The sequence below is a fragment of the Rousettus aegyptiacus genome, unplaced genomic scaffold (genome assembly GCF_014176215.1).
Source record: "Rousettus aegyptiacus isolate mRouAeg1 unplaced genomic scaffold, mRouAeg1.p scaffold_m13_p_13, whole genome shotgun sequence".
Classification (NCBI taxonomy): domain Eukaryota; kingdom Metazoa; phylum Chordata; class Mammalia; order Chiroptera; family Pteropodidae; genus Rousettus; species Rousettus aegyptiacus.
In genome coordinates this window covers 54,900,982-54,923,430 of record NW_023416288.1, presented here as the reverse complement: position 1 = coordinate 54,923,430, position 22,449 = coordinate 54,900,982, and the positions used below count along the sequence as shown (strand labels likewise).

At 50.4% G+C, this 22,449-nt stretch overlaps 1 protein-coding gene across 4 annotated transcripts in view; it reads right to left on the bottom strand.

Moving 5' to 3' along the window:
• The window catches only part of DENND2A (DENN domain containing 2A), a 102,800-nt gene that overhangs the window by 60,576 nt on the left and 19,775 nt on the right, over nt 1-22,449 (bottom strand). For 2 of the 4 annotated variants that reach the window (XM_036230816.1, XM_016133010.2), the window contains one exon: nt 17,617-17,767. In XM_036230816.1, coding sequence (XP_036086709.1) covers nt 17,617-17,767 — 151 coding nt within the window. Of the gene's footprint in view, nt 1-13,686; nt 13,929-15,388; nt 15,580-17,616; nt 17,768-22,449 lie in introns of those variants that run through there. The other 2 variants (XM_016133014.2, XM_016133011.2) reach the window with 2 other exon arrangements.

Genomic DNA, 22,449 nt, shown 5'->3' with positions numbered 1-22,449 from the left:
TGTTGTCGCAAATGGCAATATTTCATCTCTTCGTATAGCTGAGTAATATTCCATTGTATATATGCACCACATATATGTACCTTCTTTACCTAATCATCTATTGTAGGACTACTTCCATGTGAATAATACTGCTATGAACATTGGTGTGCAAATATCTTTTTGGATATGAGTTTTCAAGTCTTTGGGGTAAATACCCAGTGGAGGGATTGCTGGATCATATGGTAGATCAATTCTTAGTTTTTTGAGGACCCTCCATACTGTTTTCCATAGTGACTGTACCAATTTGTACACAGAATTTCATATATGGTAAAGGTGGTGTCTTAAATCACTAGGACAAAGATGGATTTTTCAATAAATCCATTTATGGTGCTGGGTGTTCAAGGAAGCTCTCACTGCAAATCCGATGCGCCTGCAGTCCTGGGGAACTGAGGACCACCTGGATCTTTCTCAGAGCCAGCGATCCAGCGTCAGGCAAGAACTAGTTTCGCCAAGGGGCTGTAGCCCGAAGGGGTTAACAGCAGCCCCAGAGGATCTGATGGGCTCCTGAAGAGCTCCATCTGCCCTCAGAGCCTGCTGTGATTTGAATGGAGTTTCCAAAGTCTGATTCTTTCTCTGTGGCAGCCCTAAAGCTTAGAATATACTTGTATGGCACCTGATTTTCATATTATACACACATTGCAATATCTATCAGCCCTCTTCCTCTTGCCAATTTCCAGTTGTAATTATTGTGAGCCTCTTTTTTTAAGGTGAGAAGATCAAGGTTTGACCTTGTTTTCTGCTCTCTCAACACCTCCAACCAGAACCACCCTGGGTCAACCCTTTCGCAAGCCTGATGCAATAATCTGCTACTCGGTGATGCCAGGACCCTAGGGACAGTAACCTCAGAGTCTGACCCACAGGGGTCAGGCTCTTTGGGGGAGTCTGACTTTCTTCTAAGGGCAGCAAGCAGGAAATAGTTTTCATTCATAACCTTTGGGCAAGTCAGAGTAAAGAAATAAGCACTGTTATGTCCTATGCTATGTCAGGCGTTACATTAAGCACTTTACAAACATAAGCATAGAAATAATTCATTTCCCAAGAGAATGGAAAACATGTTCACATATGTTCTTCTAAACTAACACACACAGCAGCATTATCCATAATGGCCATTAACTAAAGGCAATCCAAATGCCATCAACTGATGAATACAAAGAAAAATGTGTTCTATCCATACAATGGAATATTATTCCTCCATGAAAAGAATGAAATACTCATACATGCTACAACATAGGATGAATTTCAAAAACATTATGTTAAGGGAACGGAAGCTGGCCTCAAAAGCCCACATATTGTATGACTCCATTTATATAAAATGTCTAGAGTAGGGAACTCTACAGAGGCAGAAGGTAGATTAATGAATGGTTCCTTAGGATTGAAGTGGATAGGGTGCAGGTTGGGGGTGCTGGTTGTGGTGAGGGTATGGCTTTCTTCTTTGGTGTGATGAAAATATTTCTAAATGAACTGTGGTGAAGGTTTCAAAACTCTGTGAATATACTAAAACCATTAAACTTACTTCACACGGATGAATTTTTATGTTATGTGAATTATACCTCAATAAATCTGTCACCAAAAAAAGGAAAAGAAAGGAGGAAGGAAGAATGAAGGAAGGACCAATCAAAGCACCTAGCTCCACCAATGGGATACATAATAGAAAGTCAATTTCATTTTACAGCTGAGGAAACTGAGGCACATAGCTGATAATATCACTGAGATTTGAAAAGAAGTATATCTAGCCCCAAAGCCTAGTTCTAGTATGCTATTACCTCTGTTACAAGCAACGCTGTTGTCAAAATAGTTAGCAAGTACGACTGAGGAACCAGGATTCTTATGAACAATGGTTAGGACAAATGAACACAAAATGGGTAAAGAAACATAACACATGCATAAGATACCGCGGGTACTACGTGGAGCTTGCCGATCTCACCAAGAGGTCCCTTTTTCTGCAAACTGCCCCTTCTCTCCACTATGGGGGCGCAGAAACATGGGCAGCCGTCCATGTGTGAACTATGATCCCACCCCCCAGCCACAGGTGATTGGCTCCAGAGGAAGCCTCACTCACGTTGGGCCAATACGATTCTGTCGGAGGAAGCTGTGTTAATCTGTGGGGCCTGAACGCAGAAACCTCGTGCTGGGAGGCAGCCATTTTCCACCCTGTGGCCTAAGAGGCAGAGCGAGCTCGGCTGTCAGGGAGGAGAACGATGCCAGTGGAAAGATGGCTGTGTACTCCCTGGACCCGATCCACTCTTGAGGCCAGGCTGCATGCCCGCCCACGGGTTCCGCAAGATATCTTCATACCCTTGTTTGCTTAAGCAACCAAAAGAATCCCTACTAACACATAGTGTCAGGTTCGATTTATGTCCAATTCCTTTCCCAAAGCGGAAAAGGACAGCTATTGTGTGTGTGTGTGTGTGTGTGTGTGTGTGTGTGTGTGTTAAAGCTAAGTCTGCATCCACATGGCCGACACGGGGCATGCTTCCGCTACTGAGGAAACTAAAGCCCCCACTAGGTTTGCCTCCCGCCTGGCACAGGAGGTTGGGCGTGATCTGATCATTCCCATCACACTACTGAGGGTCCCACGAGCAGCTCTCAAGAAGTCTCTTTCCCTCCTGGAGGAGACTCTTCATGACACTGAAGCTGCCGGGAACACCTGAAGTCTTAGTAAGGCAAATGTCACGAGACCCATCCTTGCTAAGGACCTGAGCAGCAGATTATAAGCATTACTGCAGAAAGTCATGCTGAACCCTTGGATGAAGTTAAACAGGACATGGTCTCAGAAGGTACACACTTCCCTTTCTTCCCGATAAACCCCACTGAAAAAACTCTGGCCTTATGTTGAAATGGACCAGATGGGAGGTTACTCTGGGTAAATGAACCAACAAAAGGCCTGTACGTCTTCTCCAATTCTTAATTTATATCTACCAGAGACAAGAACGCAGATCTCCATCTCTCGCACACACACACACACACACACGACACATGTGAATGACAAACATTTACAAGAGGCCGCAGAGCCCGGACACCAGAGGAAGAGCTGAACTGCCAGGAGGAAAGGGAGAGATGAATCCTTTTCCCATCCCTCTATTTATGGGAGTCATTTCCCTCCAGGAAGTGCTGAGCCCCTTCTCCCAGGACCCTGTTGGGAGTGACGCCTGCGCTGGCTGACCCAGCCTTCTACATCCTCCTCCTCCTGGCCTCGGCGGCTCTCCTCGGGACCCGGTGGGTCACTGGGAACCCAGCCTGTGAAGGACAAAGGCTGTTTTCAGGCCCCTATCTAGTGAGGAAGTTCAAAGAGGAAAACTAAATAAATAATGAAGCTGCAAAAGCCCCCGGCATGGAGAAGCTCCAAAATGTGAACAGAGGAAGGTGACAGAGAAGAAGTCAAGACTAGAAATGACCCCGTGTGGTCCATCGAGAGCTCATTCGCCTCAACGCTCCCTTCCCTTCCCCAGAGGACTCACGTTTCTATGGAGAAGCTGTCCCAGGAGAACCTGGGCCTACTAGCTACTATTCTTGATACAGGTGATTCTGGGTTGTTTTTTTTTTTTGGTCTGCTGAGGAGCCCACCTCTTTAGAAATGCAGAGAGATTTCTGGGATTAGTGTTTTTGTTGTTGTTATTGTTTTGTTTTAAAGAGAAAAATTCTTTGTTATTAGGATGTTGAGGGTATTTTTAAAAAAACAACAAAAACCAAGAACATTTGCTTCACAGCTGCCAGACAGTATTTCCCACTGGCTCCTACTGAGTGCTTTCTCTTCTTTTATAAAAAAATATAGAGTCGAGAGCTTCTCTGTCCTGTATCAGAGAGGAAAAGAGACTCAGTGTTAGCAGGTTAAAGGATGTGAACTGGAAACTGAGGGTTAAACAGAGAATCAAAAGAAGACAGAGACTGGAAACCACAGAAACAGGAAGAGAATGGTATTTAAACAGTCAGAGCCACAAGGAAGGCAAGACCCGCTAAAAAAAAAAAACTGCCAAGACACAGACCGAGCAGCAGGCTGGGCTAGTTCAGATGCCTCTGCACCGGACGCAGCATCCTGGAGAGCAACGTTTGGGTCGCTGGAATGTATGTAGCAAATGAAATGCTGTGTCCGAGTGCATACTGTGCGCAGGAGGGTAGCACGAAGGATCTACTGGCAAATACTCCTGGGCTTCGGTGAATTAAAGCTTCCCCATTCCAGAAGGAAAAGGAAAAAAAGAAAAAGAAAAATAAACAAATAAAAACTCCCCACACTCCCACCCTTGGTTCGTGCCCTTTCGCTCAGTTGTCATCCTACCTCTTCCCACCTCGACGTCCAGCTTAATGCCCGATTTTCCCACGCAACCTGCCCTGCCCACCCTAATCCGAAGTGCTCCCTGCCTTCTCTGAATGTGTATAGCAGGTACTGATTTATCTACACTTCATCACCTAACTAAACGTGAATAACCTCGTGCTATCTCTTCTATGGTTAGTTTTCATATTTATATATGTTTCCTGGAAGGTTTCACGCATTTACGTGTGGCACCTCGAGTTACACTGCAATAACGAATGAATGGCTAACCATTACTGAGCACTGGCTGTTCTCTAGGCAGGAGCCCACCTGGATGTTTCATTGAACCCTCACACCAACCTACTGCTGCCCCCCTTTATCTATGCAGAGGCTGAGGCCTGGAGGGATTAACTCCTCCCAAGGCCACTGAATGAACCCAGGTCACCGGGCTCAGGAGTCCAGTGTCTGACGCCCGCAGGAGTGCCTTGGTGGCTGGGTGCAGACCTCCGCTTCTGGATACAGAGGAGCCACTTGGTAACTGTTACAATGAAATTTTATTCGAAGTATCCAGCCACCTCTCCTCCCTCCCCTCCGCCCCCTCCACGCACGCCCTGGCACCAAGGCCCTGCCCGCCTGGCCATCCCCTCCCCCTCCAGAGGCAGCCTCTCCACTTTATAACTCGTTTTTCCCTCTGAAGGCTTTCCTGATGTCCACTTGAACCCGACCTCATGCGACAGCAATGCCGAGGAGGAGAGGCAGGGAGGAAGGGCCCCCGTGCCATCTGTCCTGGGCCTGAGCCTGCCGGGGCTGGAGGTCCACAGCACACCAGAAGCAGCCCTTGAGCGGAGGGCACCCGAAGGCCAGAGTCTGGTTTGCTTCTTGGCGGGACACCTCTGGCCCCAGCTGTGCTGCCCCAAACTGCTCGCTTTCCCACCTCCTCTCTCCCTCTCTCCTTCCTGTCTTCCTCTTCCTTTCCTCCCCCTCACACCCTTTCCCACCCTCTTTTGCTGGCTTCTGTTCTCCTTCTTTCCATGAGCAGAGAGTTTCCAGCCTGGCTCCGGGCCAGCACATTTGGACAAAAGGCAGCAATCTTAGGGAGAGACGTCATCTCCCATCCCCTTTCCTGGGGCCGGCACCACGGCTCCCTGACAGAGAGAAGGGGGCTGAGGCCGCTCCCGCCCTGCTCCCGGCGCTGGGAAAGCGCCTGAGAGATGGCACGTCGCGGGCTTTCCAAGCGAAGGGTTTGGAAGCAGAGAGACCCGGATTCGACTTGCAGCTCTGCCGCTCGAGAGCTGTGGGACCTTGGGCGAGATACTTTCTAAGCCTTAGTTCTCTCCTCTGTGCAACGGTGATACTGACGGCACCCACTCTGGAGGCTGGCAGAGGGATTAAACGAGATCGCGCCTGTGAGGCATCCGGCACAGCACGTCCCGCGGAGAGCACTCGACCCACGTCCTCTGTCCTTATGAAGTGAACTTAACTCTGCCAAATAATACCGGGTTGAGTAGTAATACAAGACCTTATTTTATTAATAATAATAATACCTCCTCAATTCATCTACAGGGCGGCTTATGCAGCCTGAATGGTTCGCAAGTGTGGTGAAGCTGTAAGATGCTCTCAGACATGTAACTGCCGTCACAATGAAACCTGTAACAGTTGGTTTTGAAGCTGGAAGGTGCGCTGGCCCCCTTCCCTTTGCAGCAGAAGGCAGGGCGCACTAGCCTCTTGGTCACTGGCAGATGCGGGAGGGAGGAGGACCCACCCGATCCAGGTGGGGCGCAGCCTGCTCCTCCTGGCCTCGCTCCCCTCCCACCCTGTTCCGGGATCCTTAAGGGCTGAGGCCCTGTTCCTGTTTGTTTACTATACGTGCCTGGTGTTTTGCATTTGGAAGTTGTGCAATGACTGGGAATGTGTTCATTTTCATGTAGCTGAGTTTTGAGATATGAGAAATGGTCTTTCCCCTGTGATTCTAGTTAGCTAATCTAAACCAGCATGGATGGCTTCGAAATTAATTAAGAAGATAACCAAGGAGCTGACTGCAGTACTTCGAGGGAGGGGCTGTCGGGAAATACACACATACTGGGTCCTTGCCTTAGAGCTAGGAATAAAAGGTACAAACTGTGGATGAAAAAGGGATTCTGTGGAGAGTGACGTCCCAGGTGATCTGATAAACTCCTAACTGTGCAGGTCGTGGTGGGTAGTCAAGCCCCAGGTAAATCACTTCTTTAGCTAAAAGGTTTATCTTATTTTGTGCATCTGGTTAACCCGACTTCGAAATAATCACCCTCAAGAGGGCACATAATCTGGTTCACTGTCCTGTGGCCTGGTCCCCACCTTGCTTTCTCCCATTTTCATGCAATCTTCCTTATATTCTCTCCTGAATTTCAAATGCGTAAAAGAAACTGCAAAACTGGGATTCTGAGGAAGCATTTGAGATCCTGCTTCCCGGCAACTGTCAGTTTTGGCTCAAATGAACTTTCATAAAAATTCTCTACAGGTTTGGATGTTCCTTACATAGACACGACCCAATCAACTGCACGGCAATAAAAGATTGCAAATGTTCTAGACAGAGAGACAGGATCAGCCCAAGAAATGCCTGACACGCATTTAAAGAAAGTCACAATGTGAGACCGGTTTAAGGACTAAATCGAACTGCAGTGGCGAATGTTATGAAACAAATAGAAACCGGAGGAATTTAAGAGGTGGGCAAAGTCAGGAGTCACGGGCTCCTCTGAAGAGTCTGGTGGCCCTGAAAGGCAGGCGCGGCGCCAACGCTGGGGAAGGGGAAAGTGCGCAGGGCGAGGCGGGAGCCCGAAGGAGGGAAGGGCGGCCCCTGCCCAGGACGGAGACTGGAGTGCCGCGCTGGGCGACGGGACCGGACGGGGAGCCGTGCCATGGGGAGCCGTCGGGAAGGTGATGGGAAGGGCTGGAGGACCAGGCCTTCAAGAGGAGCTCAGGTTTGCTACCCTCGGAGAGCAAGGAGGGTACATGATGAGGATGTGCTTAGATCACACAGCTCTTTCGGACGTGACAAGGTTAAAATGGTTCGTTCAGGAGGAAACCTGTAGGGTAGCCAGCGGTAGAGAGCTAAGGGCCTGGGAGGAACAACCCTGCAGGTGTGAATTGGGAGGCGGCTGGAGAACCTGAGCCGGTGAACGAGCTTTCCGAAAGAGAAGACAAGGAAGGCAATGGAAAACCGAGACATAGGGGTTATTCTTACACTGCCTTCGCTACTTGGCTCTTGCCTCAGTTTCTTTTTATGTTTCATCCAGATGGCGAGGTCTGATGGCTGAACATATGCATTGGGCTTCTTATTCCTCTATGGTGTCTAGCCCAGTTCTTGGTCTATCTACCATGGGTGCCGTATAAATACTAGTTGAATGAAAGAAGAAAAACATCAGTGAAAATCTCTCTCTTTTTTTTTTTGAATGATAATTAGGACAACCAAAACAGTACAGAGTCTCAGATGAGGATGCAATATTCAAAATACTTAACAAAGGTGTGGCTCGGACACCAGCCAATCGGAGTGGCCCTATTGTCAATCCTTTAATGGCTGCATCTGGGTGGGAGGTCTAGGGCGTTCAGGAATGCGGGGCACAGGCTCAGGGCAGGGACTGTTTACCAAGCCGCACAGAAGCGGTTCAGCATTTTGACAAGAGGCACAGATGTGTGAGTGCTAGTTTTACATCGACCTGGACCTGAGTCGGGCACATTAGGGAGCTCAAGAACGAGAACGGTAAACTAGCCTGGACCTGAGTCGGGCACATTAGGGAGCTCAAGAATGAGAACGGTAAACTAGCCGTTGGATGCAGCACTAGCAACCTGGAATAAGGTCTCAGCAGATGCGTAGGGATGGAGACTAGGGATGGAAGCCAGATTTCAGGGACCCGGGGGGCCTGTAGACCTGCCTCATGGGGCTCTGCCGCTTGCTCTCCCTATCCGGAAAGCAGTATCCTCCTCTTTCCTCCGGTGAGCTGTGAGTGCACCCCGCAGCAGCCTCTCTGACCCTTTCCCCACCTCTCTCCGCTCCGTGCCAGGCCAGGATCTTGGCTGTCGTGTGTGTTCGTTCAGGTGAAAGGAGAGCTTGGCACAAGAGCCCTTTCGGCCCTGTCTCTACAGCGCTGGGCTCTCTGAGTCCTGCTGTTTCGGAAGGCAGCAAACAGCTCCATCCTCTTTGACATTTTCCCACCCTGTTAGATGCATCAGTGCAGCTGCAGGGTAAACAGAGAGCTCTGGTCCTTTTTTGATGTCCTGGGAGCTTGTGTATGTCTGTTGATTGTCACAAACAGATGATGAAGTGGACCAGATGTAAAGTATGACAGTCACCACAAACTGTCAGGGAGTCATACTTGGGCCTGGATAACCACATACTTCATTCCAAATCTGAACCAATCTCACCTACAGCTCAGAGCATGAAGTAGAGAATTGCTCTGAGCCCCAGAGAGCTGGAGACACTGCCTGGCAGAAGCCTGAGCACCGGCCAGCTGCTGTGTGTGGCAAGGTCCTGTGTCTTTCCCGCCACCACCCTGACCAAGTCTGTAGCTAAGGAACTGGTCCCACTCCAGCTGCAGGGGATGCAATTTATGTTGCAAGCTGCCCACTGTTCCTGTCCAGTGACCAAATCAGAACCCCCAACTAAGTTCTCTACTGACCGGGTAAGGTCAGTTTTAATCCTGATTTGCTGCATGATCCCATAACGGATGCCTCTGCTTGGTCATCTGGGCAGGTTGAGTCTGTATTTCCCAGGGATGTGAGAAGCACAAATAAAATTATAGAAGCATCCTATTTAAACAGTTCTAATTTACTGGGAAAAGGCAGTCAGTTATTACTTTTTCCATGCTGAGCTGTGGTGGCAGGGACGGTAGTAGCCACCTCCTCAGACTCATTTAGTGGCCATGAGAAGTTCACATGCAGCCCCTGGTATCAACCTGACCCCACTTCCTTCCTTGGGCTCAGGCCTCTGCTCTAAGGGGGACTGAGAAAGGCTGGAGGGTGGGGCGGAGGGATGGAACAAATCATGTCTGCCTACGGCAATGCCTAGAGAACGGTGGACACGTCCAAGTCTCACCTTTACCAGGATGGCCACAAGTCGCAGTTTGCAAGAACAGTCCCAGGAGAGGCCTGTTGTATATCAAGTAACAACTTATGGTTAGCACCCCCATTTAACCTTCTATGTATCCCAGGGGGTACATATGATTGATTACCCAACCTACAACCCACAGTGGATTTGCGGAAGACTTAGTGCTAAATTGAATTCGGTCCTTGCTACATCTTCTCTTCCGAGAAGTGAGAAAGCATGAGGGAGAAAGATGGAGGCACTCTGGATTATTCCGCTGGGTTGGCTCTTGTGTGTAAGCCACCCACCCATCCCAGGGTACAGCCTATACCAGGAGTCCCCAACCCCCAAGCCATGGACTGGTACTGGTCCGTGGCCTGTTAGGAATAGGGATGCGCAGCAGGAGGTAAGTGGTGGGCGAGCAAGTGAAGCTTCATCTGTATCTGCAGCCGCTCCCCAGCGCTAACATCACCGCCTCAGCTCCACCTCAGATCATCAGGCATTAGAGTCTCATAGGAGCACCGGTCCCTGGTGCCAAAAAGGCTGGGGACCACTGGCCTATACCATATGTGGAATTGTGGTGATATGGGATCAAGGTTATAGAAACATGAAACGAACAGCACAAGACACAATTGGGGCAATTTGTTAGGTAATAATCTATAAAACAAAGAAAGAATAGAGACTCTAATTCTAACATGTTGCCTTTTTTTGACCTAACAAAACTCAGAATAGATTGCCTCCTTGAATGTGCCATGCTATGAATGTTAATTTTTCATATCACCTTAAAATCATAGTAAATTCAGTGAGGAACTAGGGTGGGGACATGGATTAGGAGAGAGAGAGAATATATTTTATAATTTTTAAAAGACTCTTGAAATCTCATTTTAAAAATATCCATCACCGGGCACAAATATATTCAATATGCATATGGTTTTGAAATCTATTTTAATCTAGCGATTCCACTTCTAGAAATCTATCTTAACAGAAATAATGGAACGAGTGCCGGGAAAGTGATTTGTGGTGGCTGAAATCCGAAACAGCCAATTGCTCACAAATAGATAATTTGTTAAACAAATGAAGTCGATCTATACCAAGAAACGCCAGGCAGCTGCTAAGGAGGAGAGGGCTTTGTACGTACCACATGGAAATATTCTCACAAAATACTGTTCAAGTATGATAGCACACTTCCTTTTTTTGTAAGAAACAAACCCAACATGACAGAAAGAAATCTAACTATAGGCGGTGAACACACAATGCAATTATAAATATGCCTTACTGCTGAATTGTATACCTAAAACTTACTGGATTTCGTTAACCAGTCACCATAATAAAAATAAATAGATTAACTTTTAAAAACCCAACATAATGTATTACATGCAAATTTTTAAAAAGTCGAAGAGGACTTGGTATATATACTAATTGCCTCCAAGGAGGGAGACAGTAGGGGTAAACTCTCATTCTTTTTAGGTAGACAACAAACATAACTTTTATAGTTTACATATATTTGTATAGATAAAAGTATACCTAGAGAAGTAATCTTAAAAATTTTAAGTACATTTATTAATAAAATAAAACAAAAAAAACGCATATGATAGTCTGCTTGATTTGACGAGCCCCCCAATATGACGCACAGCCCGTGGAAGGCCTGGATACCATGGAACAATGGTCAAGGTCATGGTCACAGCTTCCTGTCCCGATCCCAATCTCCGGCTCCATCACGCTCTCATTTCCTTCTGAAGGGTAGCATGGAACCGCTGGGTTTCCCACTATGGAGGGAAGCTAACCTCTTTCCTAAGCTTGCTGCAAGGGCGACTCACCCCTTCCTTCCCTAAGCCCAGGGGAAAGACTGATAACTTGGTCTTTGATAGTTTGGCCAGATAGAAAAGGGGTCTTGGGCTTACCTCTTTCAGGAGATGGCAGGCCCAGGACAGAAGTGTCAAAGGGAAGCCAAAAACAAAGCGATCCTGAGCTCCAGCTGGTAAAGAGCTTAACTGATACGCAAACTGATAGGCTAAATTTTTGCCCAAATCAGACAATGATTTTAACAGAAGGGTAAAAGATGGTCTCACTGAGGCTTCCTGAAATGTTGCTATCTTTTGGATGTGAAGTGTAGAGTACTGAGGTAATCACTTGTCTCAGTTCCATGCACTGACTTGCATCCTGTAATGAAAGGGGCGGATGTGCTAATCAGTCCTTCTGTGAGGTGGCCGGTGTGGTAGGTTCAAAGAGAGCCTGGGGTACCTGTGGTGGTCCCCTGGTTCTGGTGAAAGGTGAAGGGTCCATGCCTGGACAGAGAAGACTAAGTGACACAAGGCATAAGCAAGGGTCAGCTGTGGTCACTTATGAGTACCTACGAGACATTCCACGGGCCTTCAGGATTCCAGAGATAGTGGGGGGAAGCCTGAGTCAACTTTGCCCATAGCCAAAGAGGCAACAGCCTGCAAGGTATATCTGAGGTTGTTGGAAAAACCATTGAGCTTCAAAATATCTCCCCTATTATCCTGGCACAGTTGCTGAAATTCAACCCTTGGAGATTCAGTCCTTTCGTCTGAGACTTCATGCATGTGCAATTGCAAAGTGATTCCCCTAGCTTCTTTCCAACTTAGAAGGCATGGGTCGGAGAATATACACTTGAATATCAGGAAGGAAGGAGAAAGACCCCATGGATCAGAGGCTCAGCATTCAAGAAAGGTTCCAAGTGAAAAGAGAAAGGTGCGAAGCCTTTCGTTTTGGCTAAGGGGCAGCGCTGCACAGAATAGTATTACACCAGACAGATCTAACTGCAGAAGCCTTGCAATGATGCTTTTATGTTAAAAAAAAAAAATGCTTCACATACACACACACATACACACACACACAACTTCACATGACTGTGTTTGTTACCAGCCTCCTCATCTGTACCTGTTCAAGAGGGCTTTAGATATTGATATTGACGGCTGATTGGCCAGTTGATTTCATTCTAGGTTACGGGCTTCTTATTTTAAATTCTGTGGGGTCCTTGCCTTCGAAACCTGAGGTTTTTGTCCTCTGCTCTAACGAGTCCTTGAGGTGATTGTTAAAGCAGCCACTCAACCTTGGCTGCACCTTAAAATCACCTGGGACCTTTAAAAAATACTGATGTGCAGGGCTCGTTCTCAGAGATTTTGCTTTAATTGGTGTAGTCGGGGGCCCAGATATCAGCGGTTTCATGGCACTTAAATATGTATTTTAATGTCTACCCCAAGGTATAAATGTTAAGAAATGTGATGGGGGGACAGACTCTCACAAGTACTGAATGTGAATTTAAGACATTTACAGTTGGCAAGAAATGGTTTAAACTTTAGAGGGCACGTTAGGAATACACTGACATGGATTCTGCAGATTCCGTCCCTTCTGCAGAAAGCAAAGGGAAGGGCCTGGCAGGGAGATTTGTGGCTGAGTCTGCAGAAGCTCTCAGCTCTCAGCTCGAACTCCTTGTTCTTTAGCAACGGTCCTTGCGTTGCAGCAGACAAGATTCCTACCCTCCCTGGCTTCTCTCGGAGTGGACCTCTGTTCTCCTGAGTTCCACCCTTTCCCCACCCCGTAGAAGCGGGCCTGACATCAGGTCTGTGGGCAGGAAGACCTGGATCACTCGTCGACGTGAACTTGCCCATCTGAACGGAATCCTAGAATGCCATTCCCTCTCCCTGTTTCCCTTTGGTCAGGGTTTCTGGCTGCTGTCCTTCCCAACACACGTGGCCCCTTCTCCAGGCCAGAGTCTCAGCTCACCCACCTGAGGCCATACTATGATGTGCTCGCTTTGCCCTTCAGGGCTGGGCACCCTGTGTGCTTTGCTGTCTACGTCGCTTGAAGAAGGTGTCGCCCCTTCCTACATTTGAGAGACAGTGGCTCCTCCATGTAAGATTCCTGGGGCCCTAGCCGTCCTGTGCCACAACTGTCCACAAGCCTGAGCTGACACTCAGCCCCACACGGAAAGGCAATATGTTCCCGATTCACAGCGGGAAGATGGTTTAAGAAGACATCATGTGGAATTTTATCTCTCCATCTTTTGTATCAGACAACAAACACTTTTTTTCTGTCACTCTTCAGTCTTACACAAGGATCTACATGACAAATTCCCAGTTGAGTTCATTCCCGGAAAAACTTTGTTCTGAAAATTAATTTGTATGCCGTTGTCCAAAATCCCAAACTATGCAATCCAGTGTATTTTTGTTTGTCTCTAAGCTGCCAGAAAATTTAGGGCCAGATTCATTGTCCAAGTGTTGTAATCTACTAAACTCAGGCCATTCAAAATATCCATTCCATTTGCTTTGCTTTGTTTTCCCCTGGGCTTTTCTGCACTCAGTTCTGGTCTAAGTTGCCTTACCCTGTGCCCGAGCCTGTCGCCAGGTCCCACTTCTTTATCTCTTGGGTCTTCCCATCCCACCTCAGCATGGTGGGTCGTCACACTGCGCTCAGTAACTCCGGCTTGGTGTTGCAAGGTCAGGGACTCATTTTCCTCCAGATGCGAGCTCTCTAAAATACCAACCGATCCTATCCCCCCTTCTTCAGTGGGATCTTCCTTGCTTCCAGGAGCGTAGTTCAACACGAACTCTCCCCATTCTCCCCGCAAGCACCTGTCCCCTCCCTCCCTCTTGCTGACTTTGTTCGTGCTGTTCCCTCAGCCTGAGCGAGCCTTCCCCACTTTGTTTTCTCTGTGAAAAGGTTTTCAGGGCTCAGCCCGTCCAGGCCATATCTACACCGCAGGCGTCTCCTGAGCTGGGAGGCCCTGCTCTGGGCTCCCCTAGCAGGCAGCAGTCGCCGGCAGGCCAGACCAGGATTGCTCTAACGTTTTGACTATCCAACTGGGATGAAGAATTTTTGGAAGGAAGGGAGCTATCTCATTTATCACTGTCCCTAACACCTAGCACATAGAACTGTAAAGTCAGTGAATACACAACACAGCCAGGGTTCAAAAGGAATGGAGGCCAGCTTCCCTCCAGCCTCCTCACTGCCCTTCCTCATAGTCAGTGTTTGCCCTTGACTTCAGGCGGAATTCTGCTCCATCCTGAGCAGCCCTTCTAAAGGCTTCCTACTCCACTTCTTTGGGGTGTTTAGTATTTGATAATGCGAGCAGACAGTTTTTTTTCTTCGTTTCTTTTAGTAACCAGGGAGGGTGTAACAGTTTAATAACAAAATTATTGTAGCGTGTCTATTACAACCTTATTACCTAGGGCCATCATTATGGGTGTAATTTCGGGCATTCGGGCATTAGAGAAGTCATATCCTCAAGCACACATCTCAACGCCAGCCAGAGTCCGCCAGCCCCTTCCCCACCACCAGCTGGCTGAAGCCGAGTGGCGGCGCCCTTTGCCCCAGGCCTGGAGGGCCCCGCCCGGCTCCCCCGGCTTCCCCAGTGCAGGGTTCCCCCGCAGAGGTCTGGCTCTCCTAGGTGGCTTGAATCCAGCTCTCTGTGACCCTCCTAAATACCACTCCATCCCGTGTTGTTAAGAGTCCCCCCGCCCCTCCCGCCCCGCCCGGGCCCCATGAGCTCCCAACTCCATCCTTAGGGGAAAAGTGGGAGATCCTGCGGCCGTCTTCACCTTCCCGCTTTGCCCAGACCGCAAATTCTGACCACAGGGACGGGGCTTGGCTGCTTAGCCACCCTCGGTTCTTTCTCCACACACACACACACACACACACACACTCTCCCTCGCCCTCTCTCTTTCTCTCTCTCACGCCCCCTGGGACCCAGCACGGCGCAGGGCGGGGGCTCTGCCCAGTTTGTGCAAGTTTCCGAGGCGCGGGCCGACGGCTCGGCGGCTCGGCCGCGAAGTCATCCCGAGTGCCCGTGGGGACGTCTGCACGGCACTTTGCTCGCGTCCCTCAGGTCGGGCTGGAGCGCCCCAGTCCCCACGTCGCTCACGGAAACGCAGCCTGCGGTCTGCAAAGGGCCGCTGCCCCGCGCCGCTGCAGCCCCAGCCGTCTCCCCTGCCCCCCGCGCGTCCCCTCCCCGGTCCCCCGGTGCGTCCCCTCCGCGGTGCTCGGTCCCCCCACGCGTGCCTCCTCCGTGCCCCCGCCGGCCCTACCTCCAGTCGGGCCAGGGCTCCGCGGGCTCCGAGGCGCAGCCTGGGGACGCCCGGGCGGGCGGGGACTGCAGGCGGCGGGGGCCCGGGGCGCCATGGCCCGCAGCCCTGCACCCGGGTGTCGGCCGGGCCTCTCCCCGCGCCCCGCGAGCCGCGCGCCCGCCCCTGTGCGCCAGCGGAAGGCGGGCTCGGCCGGCTGCCCGGTCCTCTCCCCGGCGGCGCGGCGGCTCAGTGCCGGCCGCGCGCCCGCCGCCCCCCGCCCGCCGCTCCAGTGAGCTCATCTGCAGCTGGCGGGCGCCCGGCCCGTTGCCACGGCAACGCCTCTCCCAGGGCCGCGCGGACTCTCGCAGCTATGGTAAACAGGACCTTCTGCCGGACTCTTCCCCTCGCCTTTTTTGGGGGGTGGGGAATGGGAGACTTAACCCTTTCTTTGCTGGAGACCACGAGGGGCATTCTCCGCCTCCACCAGGCCGGGGACGTGCTCGCGTGCTGTGCTCAGCCCCGGGGCTGGGACCTCGAGGCAGATGCACCGACACGGGGGCGACACTCCTGCCTCCGGTTAACTCCGGCCGTTTAACGCGTCTGTGGAGGCCGGGGCGCCCTGGGCACCCCCTCGTCCCTTCAGCTTGCAGTCTGGCTCGGGCACCTACGACCAAGACACTGGCAACGAAAGCCCAGGGGCCCCGAGCGCGGGACCCCAGGACTCCTAAACCCAGCCGCGAGGGCGGTCACGAAACGCTTCCCAGAGGAGAAAGGACTTGATAGTGCCCGCTGCCCCCTCTCACGTAGGACAAGCAACCGAGGAGCACAGATCGCGTGGTTTCGGACTGCCAAGCGAGAAGGGCCCGTGAATATGTGGCGGCGGGAGACGCCGAGGACCGCAGGGCTCGCGCGGGTTTGGGCAGAGGGCTTCCCTGATAACAGGGCGCCCCGCCTGGCAGCGGGGGTTTCCGGGTGTGCAGGGAAGGCTCCAGGCCCGTCTCCTTACCGAGAGGAAAGTCCTGTTTGCCTTTAGCTCGGGGACCCTCAAAGGAGGGGCCTAAAGCCTGGGGGGATGGGGGGCCTTAGCCTACTACTCCTCAGAAGGGGTGTGTAGGAGAGAGGCGGGGAAAAGAGAAAATAAAGGATTGCATTACTCGGGGAACAGTACGTGCTGCCTAGGCAGTCCGTACACACCGGGGGCTGAGATTTAAGGGTCTTACTCAAATATCAAAGTCACAGGAGAAAAACTGTCTCCTTAGTGAGGGTTTTGCTTATTCTGCGAGATCTCTGAAGCTTGTCTGGGGCTTGTCAAAGCCCCCTCGCTGTTCTTTCATTGCCATACCCATTTCGACTAGGCATCGACTTTTGGAATATAAACTTGCAAGGTGTTGGTATTGTTTTAAAAACAAATGTAAGCATTTAAATGATTGCCTTGTTTGCTGAAGCATCATTCAGTAAGTTTTCACTTTCTACAAAAAAGACCAGAGACATGGCTTCTTGGCTTCTTGAGGGTTAATGACTCCCAGGGTCCTGGGGTGTCAGGAGGCAAACTGGCGAAGTGGAGAAAATGGCAGATGGAGGACAGCTGAGCTGGGAGCCCAGGTGGCTGCCTCCCTCAACCCAATAACAAAACAGGCCGGTCGCCCACGGTTCTGTGGCTTCCAGATTGCCAATCGCATTTCAGGTAGGCAGGCCAGAGAGGAGGCTGGGGAGCCCCTCAGTGGCAGCTAAGGTAGCAGGCTGCCGCTCCTTCATCTGCTGCTTCGTCTTTGAGTTCTGGACACTAGCTTGTTTTACAGAAAATACTCTTGCCTCAGCTCATCAGGTCAGACTCTGATGAGCAATGCAGGCGCCTGTGCTTTGCAAGTTTCCATCCCTGCCTGCCTGTCCCAGGCCCCAACGCCGCCACTCCTCAGGGCTGGCGGCTCCATCTCTGGGTCATCCGATGGCTCTGTGGCCATGGTGGGGGGGTACACACATGGCTTCCTTCAATCCTGTGGATTCCCTGTTGCTTTCCCAGCTGACGCCACTCCTACTCCTTCCCAAACCCTGGTCCTGCAGCTCCAGAGGCATGGTGGCCTTCCGAAGTCAGAGCTGTGCACGGCAGCCTGGAAGATCCTCTCAGGGGTCCCTCGTCCCCCAGCTCCTGACACCCTCTGCTCCAACAGTGCATTCCCCCTGCTCCCGCCCCCTTCTGTCTTCGGCTCCTCTCCACGGTGGAAAGTAAGAGCCAGGGCAGGAGGCAGTACCTGGCAGGGGGAAAGAGCCGATGGTTCTTGAGCTCCGACCTCCGTGCCTCCTCTTCCTTCCGCGTGCTGTTGCGGAGCGCGGGCTCTGGGTCGGAAGGCCAAAGCCGGCTCTGGAGCAGGTTGCCGCCCCTCTCACCTTCACTGTTTCCACCTGAAAAGGGGAAACAGCAACAATTATGCTGGACCTCATCGCGTCGCAGGGATTAAAGCAATCATTAAGTAAAGGGGACCGTCCCGGGCCAGGCCATTGGGGGCGCCCTTGGTTAGCTTCTGTCTGTTATTCTTTTCCTAATCTCTTTCTTTTCTTTCCAGGAACACAAAGGGGCTCAGGGTTCAAGAGGAGGGAGCTGCCCCCTCCCCCCACCACTCCTTTTAGGCCCAGAGCTTCCGCCAGAGCCTGGCTGGCAGCACAGAGGCGCTTCATCTCAGCTACCAGGCACGTGAAACAGACCGAGGGGCAGGAGAGGGCCAGCTCGGTTAAGACAGGCTTTGAACATCCCCTCTCCAAAAACTGTTTCTTTATTTCCACTTTAATTCCTTTTGGATGCTAAACATTTACCGAGTATCCCTCCGGTTCCAGGCACTTTACACGTGTCATGTTTTATAATCCTCTCCATATGCCTGAGCAATTAAACACTACCCCTACCATTTTATGGGTGGGAAAACCAAGCTCCAAGAGGTTACGTGCCTTATTTGAGGCCACACAGGCCCAGGCCTGTCTGGCTCAAGCCATGTTCTTTTTGTTATACCAGGTTGTCTGAGAGCCTCTCACTCCCTCAGGAAGGAGATTTCTGGATTAGCATTCAATCCATGCCCTGGTTACGCTCGCTCCCCGCTCTGGCGGGGCAGGAGCAGGCGGGGCAGCTCCTCCCGGCATCTCTGACCCTCTCCCTGGGGATCGGGTACCACTGTTTGGGTCAGTCATCCATTCCTTCTTGCCCCTGTGACAGCAGTCCACTTCTGTCCCATTGCCACTTGCCTGTCAGCGCACAGTTGAAAGGTATACACAGACGATGGATGACAGGTTGTTATTTTATTATTATTATTTTATCTAGAAAGCTGGCATGGAGAGAGGAATCATTTATCTATGCTTAGGCCTGTGACGCTGGATGAAGTAGAGCAAGGAATGAACTTATTTTACCCGGCAAAAGCCACCTTGACACGCCCTTGGAAAAGATCCTCATCCCTCTGACCCAGCGTGGACCTGGGCCCGCAGTCGTTGGGACCAGCGGCAGGGCGCCCTTCGGGCTTTCACAGGCATCCCACGCCTTCCCGGCTCGGGAGGCTGGCTTCCTCCTGCCATCCTTATTCCTTCGCTAGTCCCATCCTTGGCCCATTCTCCCTGCCCAGAGAGGCTGGACCGAGTTCCTTCCCGTCCCGCCACAAACCCCGGCTGGCTCCCTCTGAGGAAACAAAACCAAGCCAAGCATCCCACACAAGCCTCAAACCCATCCTTGGTTTGTTCTTGGTCACAGTCAAAAGTCATCCAGGAGGTGTGGGGTGGAAGGAGAAGGGAGGGAGAAGCTGAGGCCACCCCAGGGAAGGGGAGCGTGGCTCAGACTGGGGCCCCCAGGGCTCCTCCATCCTCCCCCAGCTTTCAAGGGCCTGTCTTTGGCTGTGATCGCTTTGACCCCTCTCTCCTTTTGGGATGCCCTCCTGCTTTCTACCTCCTGTCCTGGGGCTGGAACATGGGCAGCTGTGGGGGGCCCACTAGAGGGGGAGCTGTGGAAGTGGCATTTATCACTGCAGACTGCTCACGTTTACTGGGGTACTATGGGAAAGCTCAAAGGATCATCAAATTGGCAAATACCATAACATATAATTTTTGCCTAAGAACTATGTTTCATTTCTATCCCCCTACTTTACTTTGAAGGGTCTTTTTTTTTTTTTTTTCCTCTCACAAAGAATTAAAGCATTTGTAACTTTACAAGAATCAGGATGTTTATGACAAAAGCAGAGACAAAGTCATGGACAGTTTGTAGCACTCACCATTCAGCAAAGTCTCAAGTGTCAGGCCTGCAATGTCAAATACCTTCTATGCTTACATTCTTTTCTGTTCCTTTTGGGAGATCCAGTTGAGCATTAAGGAGAGGAGCAAGAGTGTGGTGATTTAGATTCTTTTTTTGAGGCAAAAATTTCTGTGTCCAAGAAGTTCTAGCCCTTCCAGTTCACTGTGATTCCAGAACACAACAGGGCAGCTCTCGACCCTGCCAAGGACGCAAGCCTCCCACATCTTGTCCCTCAGAGCCTTCCCTAGTTCCTGGCCAACTAGGTGATCTCCTCAGACCTGAGGGGGCAGGTGAGAATCCTCTTCGACATTTTCATGAGCCAGGCGCTGTGCCTACAGACTTAAGACCTGCTGGCTCATCGCCCTGCTGACATCTACCCAGGCCCTGATCTCGGCCTTAGACCTTCGAATGGCTGTAAGTCCCTGCCCTGCCACTCTGAGGCCATACCGTGCTTGGGAGAACACGTTTCTAGAAGGCTCTCATATCTGATCTGCTTCCTATATATCTTTCAGGTCAAATGACAGCAAAATAAAAATTACTAACCCAGGGCAAGCCAGGTGACATGTGGCTGCCCTAGATAGCGGTATGACCTTGAGGAAGGCAACTCCCCTTTGTGGGTCTCAGGTCCCTGGGAAGCTGGGACCAGATGGCCCTTAAGCCCCTCCCAGCTCTCTCACCTTCTCAAATAGGCAGCAAAAGCACAAAGCAGCTGCTGGTTCTCGTTCTCATTCTGCTTTTTCCTCATGACTTAGTGTGCACCAGGTGGTGCTCAGGCTTTGCAGAGAGCACCTAGGAGGCAGGTTCTATTATCGGCCTCTTTTACTACAAAGAAACAGCCAAAAAGGGGTAGGCGCCTTGTGCAAAGCCACTGCACATGAGTGCTAGACCCCAGGACAGCCCCTTCACTGCTTTGCTGCCAGTTCTGCAGGTCAGGAGCTACTGTTCTCATCTCTCTGGCTTTAGGACAAACTACAGTGCACAGGACGGCTTCCCCTCCCCCCAACCCACCACCTTCCACAACAAAGAATGATCTTGCCCCAAATGTCAAGTGTACAGAGGTTGAGGACTCCAGAGCCAGCCAATTCCGTATCCTCACACTCTTTCCCAGGGTCTTGAACAAGTACTTGCCCTGCAATGGCATCTGCTACGAACCAAAGTTACACGGGAGATGCAAAAATCACTGTCATTCAGATCACGTGAAAAGGTAAGCAAAGACAGGAGGGCCTTTGCATCTTTTTTCCCTCCTTCACTGCCCGGTCCGGGACCAGAGCAAGCTTTGGTCTCACATCACAAGCGAATGGTGCCACCTAGTGGTAGCAGAGTTAACACCAGCAAGAACAGCTTCGAGCCAGGCGACACTATTAATAATATATGGCTTTGGCTGTGAAGGTTCTACGGAAAAAAACTGAAGACCACCGACATGAGAACAAACAGAAGCTATTTATTCAGAGTCTTCTATAGAAAGGGAGTCCGCCACCATCATTTGCATTTGTCAGAGGCTCCAGTACACGTGGAGACTCAAATGCTAGTGGGAAAGGTTTACAGAGAAAAAAAAAAAGGCTTCAGGTGTGCCCTACTTGCAGGTTGTTGGCCCAGGGAAGCTGGCTGGAGGCTGGGGCATCTCGTGTGATTGGTTTGGAGGGGGATATCTGCATTTCTTCGGTTGGCCCTGAGTTGGAAGTGGGGGTGTGAATTACAGAAGCTGGCAGTCATCGACAAAGTCCTGACTGTTCTGCACCCATTGCTGCAGAGGCTGCGGGTCACATTTCTGTGATCATATGGTCTGGCCGGTGTTTGTATGTCCAGTCTCTTAACTTATTAGTCATTCTAAATGAATCCTCGCTGTTGTTACTAGTCCTGAAACAGGTTACATAGCTATTTACGTGAGCAGCAGCTTGACTACAAATCAACATCCGCCCTCACAAATTTTGATTTAGAGTTCGTATCTGATATAACGGTTTGTCTACGGTGCCTTAATACGTATGGCATCATTCTAATTGACATTCACATGGGCCACAGGAATCCCTCAGCCTCACCTACTTGGGTAACTGACTCCTTGAGGCGCTGCACCTTCACCACCACCGTTACCATCACTACCGCCGCCATCATCACCACCACTGCCACAAGGTCGATGGTTCTCGAACTGTGTTGTTGGGACCAGAAGCAGCAGAAGCATGTGGGAAATGGTTAGGCATGCAAATTCTTGGGCCTCACTCCAGACCTACAGACTCAGACACTGGGGATGGGTTAGCCCTCAGGTGATTTTGGTGGGTGCCGAAGTTGAGAGACACTGCTTTAGAATGAATTTCTAGGATGCCACGGAGGCCTTAAATCAGATCTTCCACAGTGCATCCTTGAAATTTGTGAAAATATGTCTGTCATATGAAGCAGTAAGAGAAACAAAACAACTTTTATTTATCCAGATAATATAAATAACAATATCTGCTAATATTTGACACATGATGCTAAGCACATCACAGTTTCTGGGTTACTGCTTTCGACAGCTTTGCGAGGCAGGTACTATTCTTACCGGTTTGACAAGTGAGGAATGGAGGCTCTGAGAGGTGAGGTAACTTGTTGCCGAGGTTACACAGGTTACACAGAGCTGGGAATTGAGGCCAGGCTTATCTAGCTTCAGAATTTTGCTCTTAGCTACTGTTAAAGATATCGATTGCTAGAATAATAAATGTAAGTCTAGAGCATTTGTGCAGATTTAGTTGGACTCCTTTCCCTAATTAGTTTAAGGGGCAAATAGAGGCTTAGGGGGCAAATAGAGAGACTTGCCTGAGGTCACATGTCACCTCCTAATTAGTGGGCTATGACC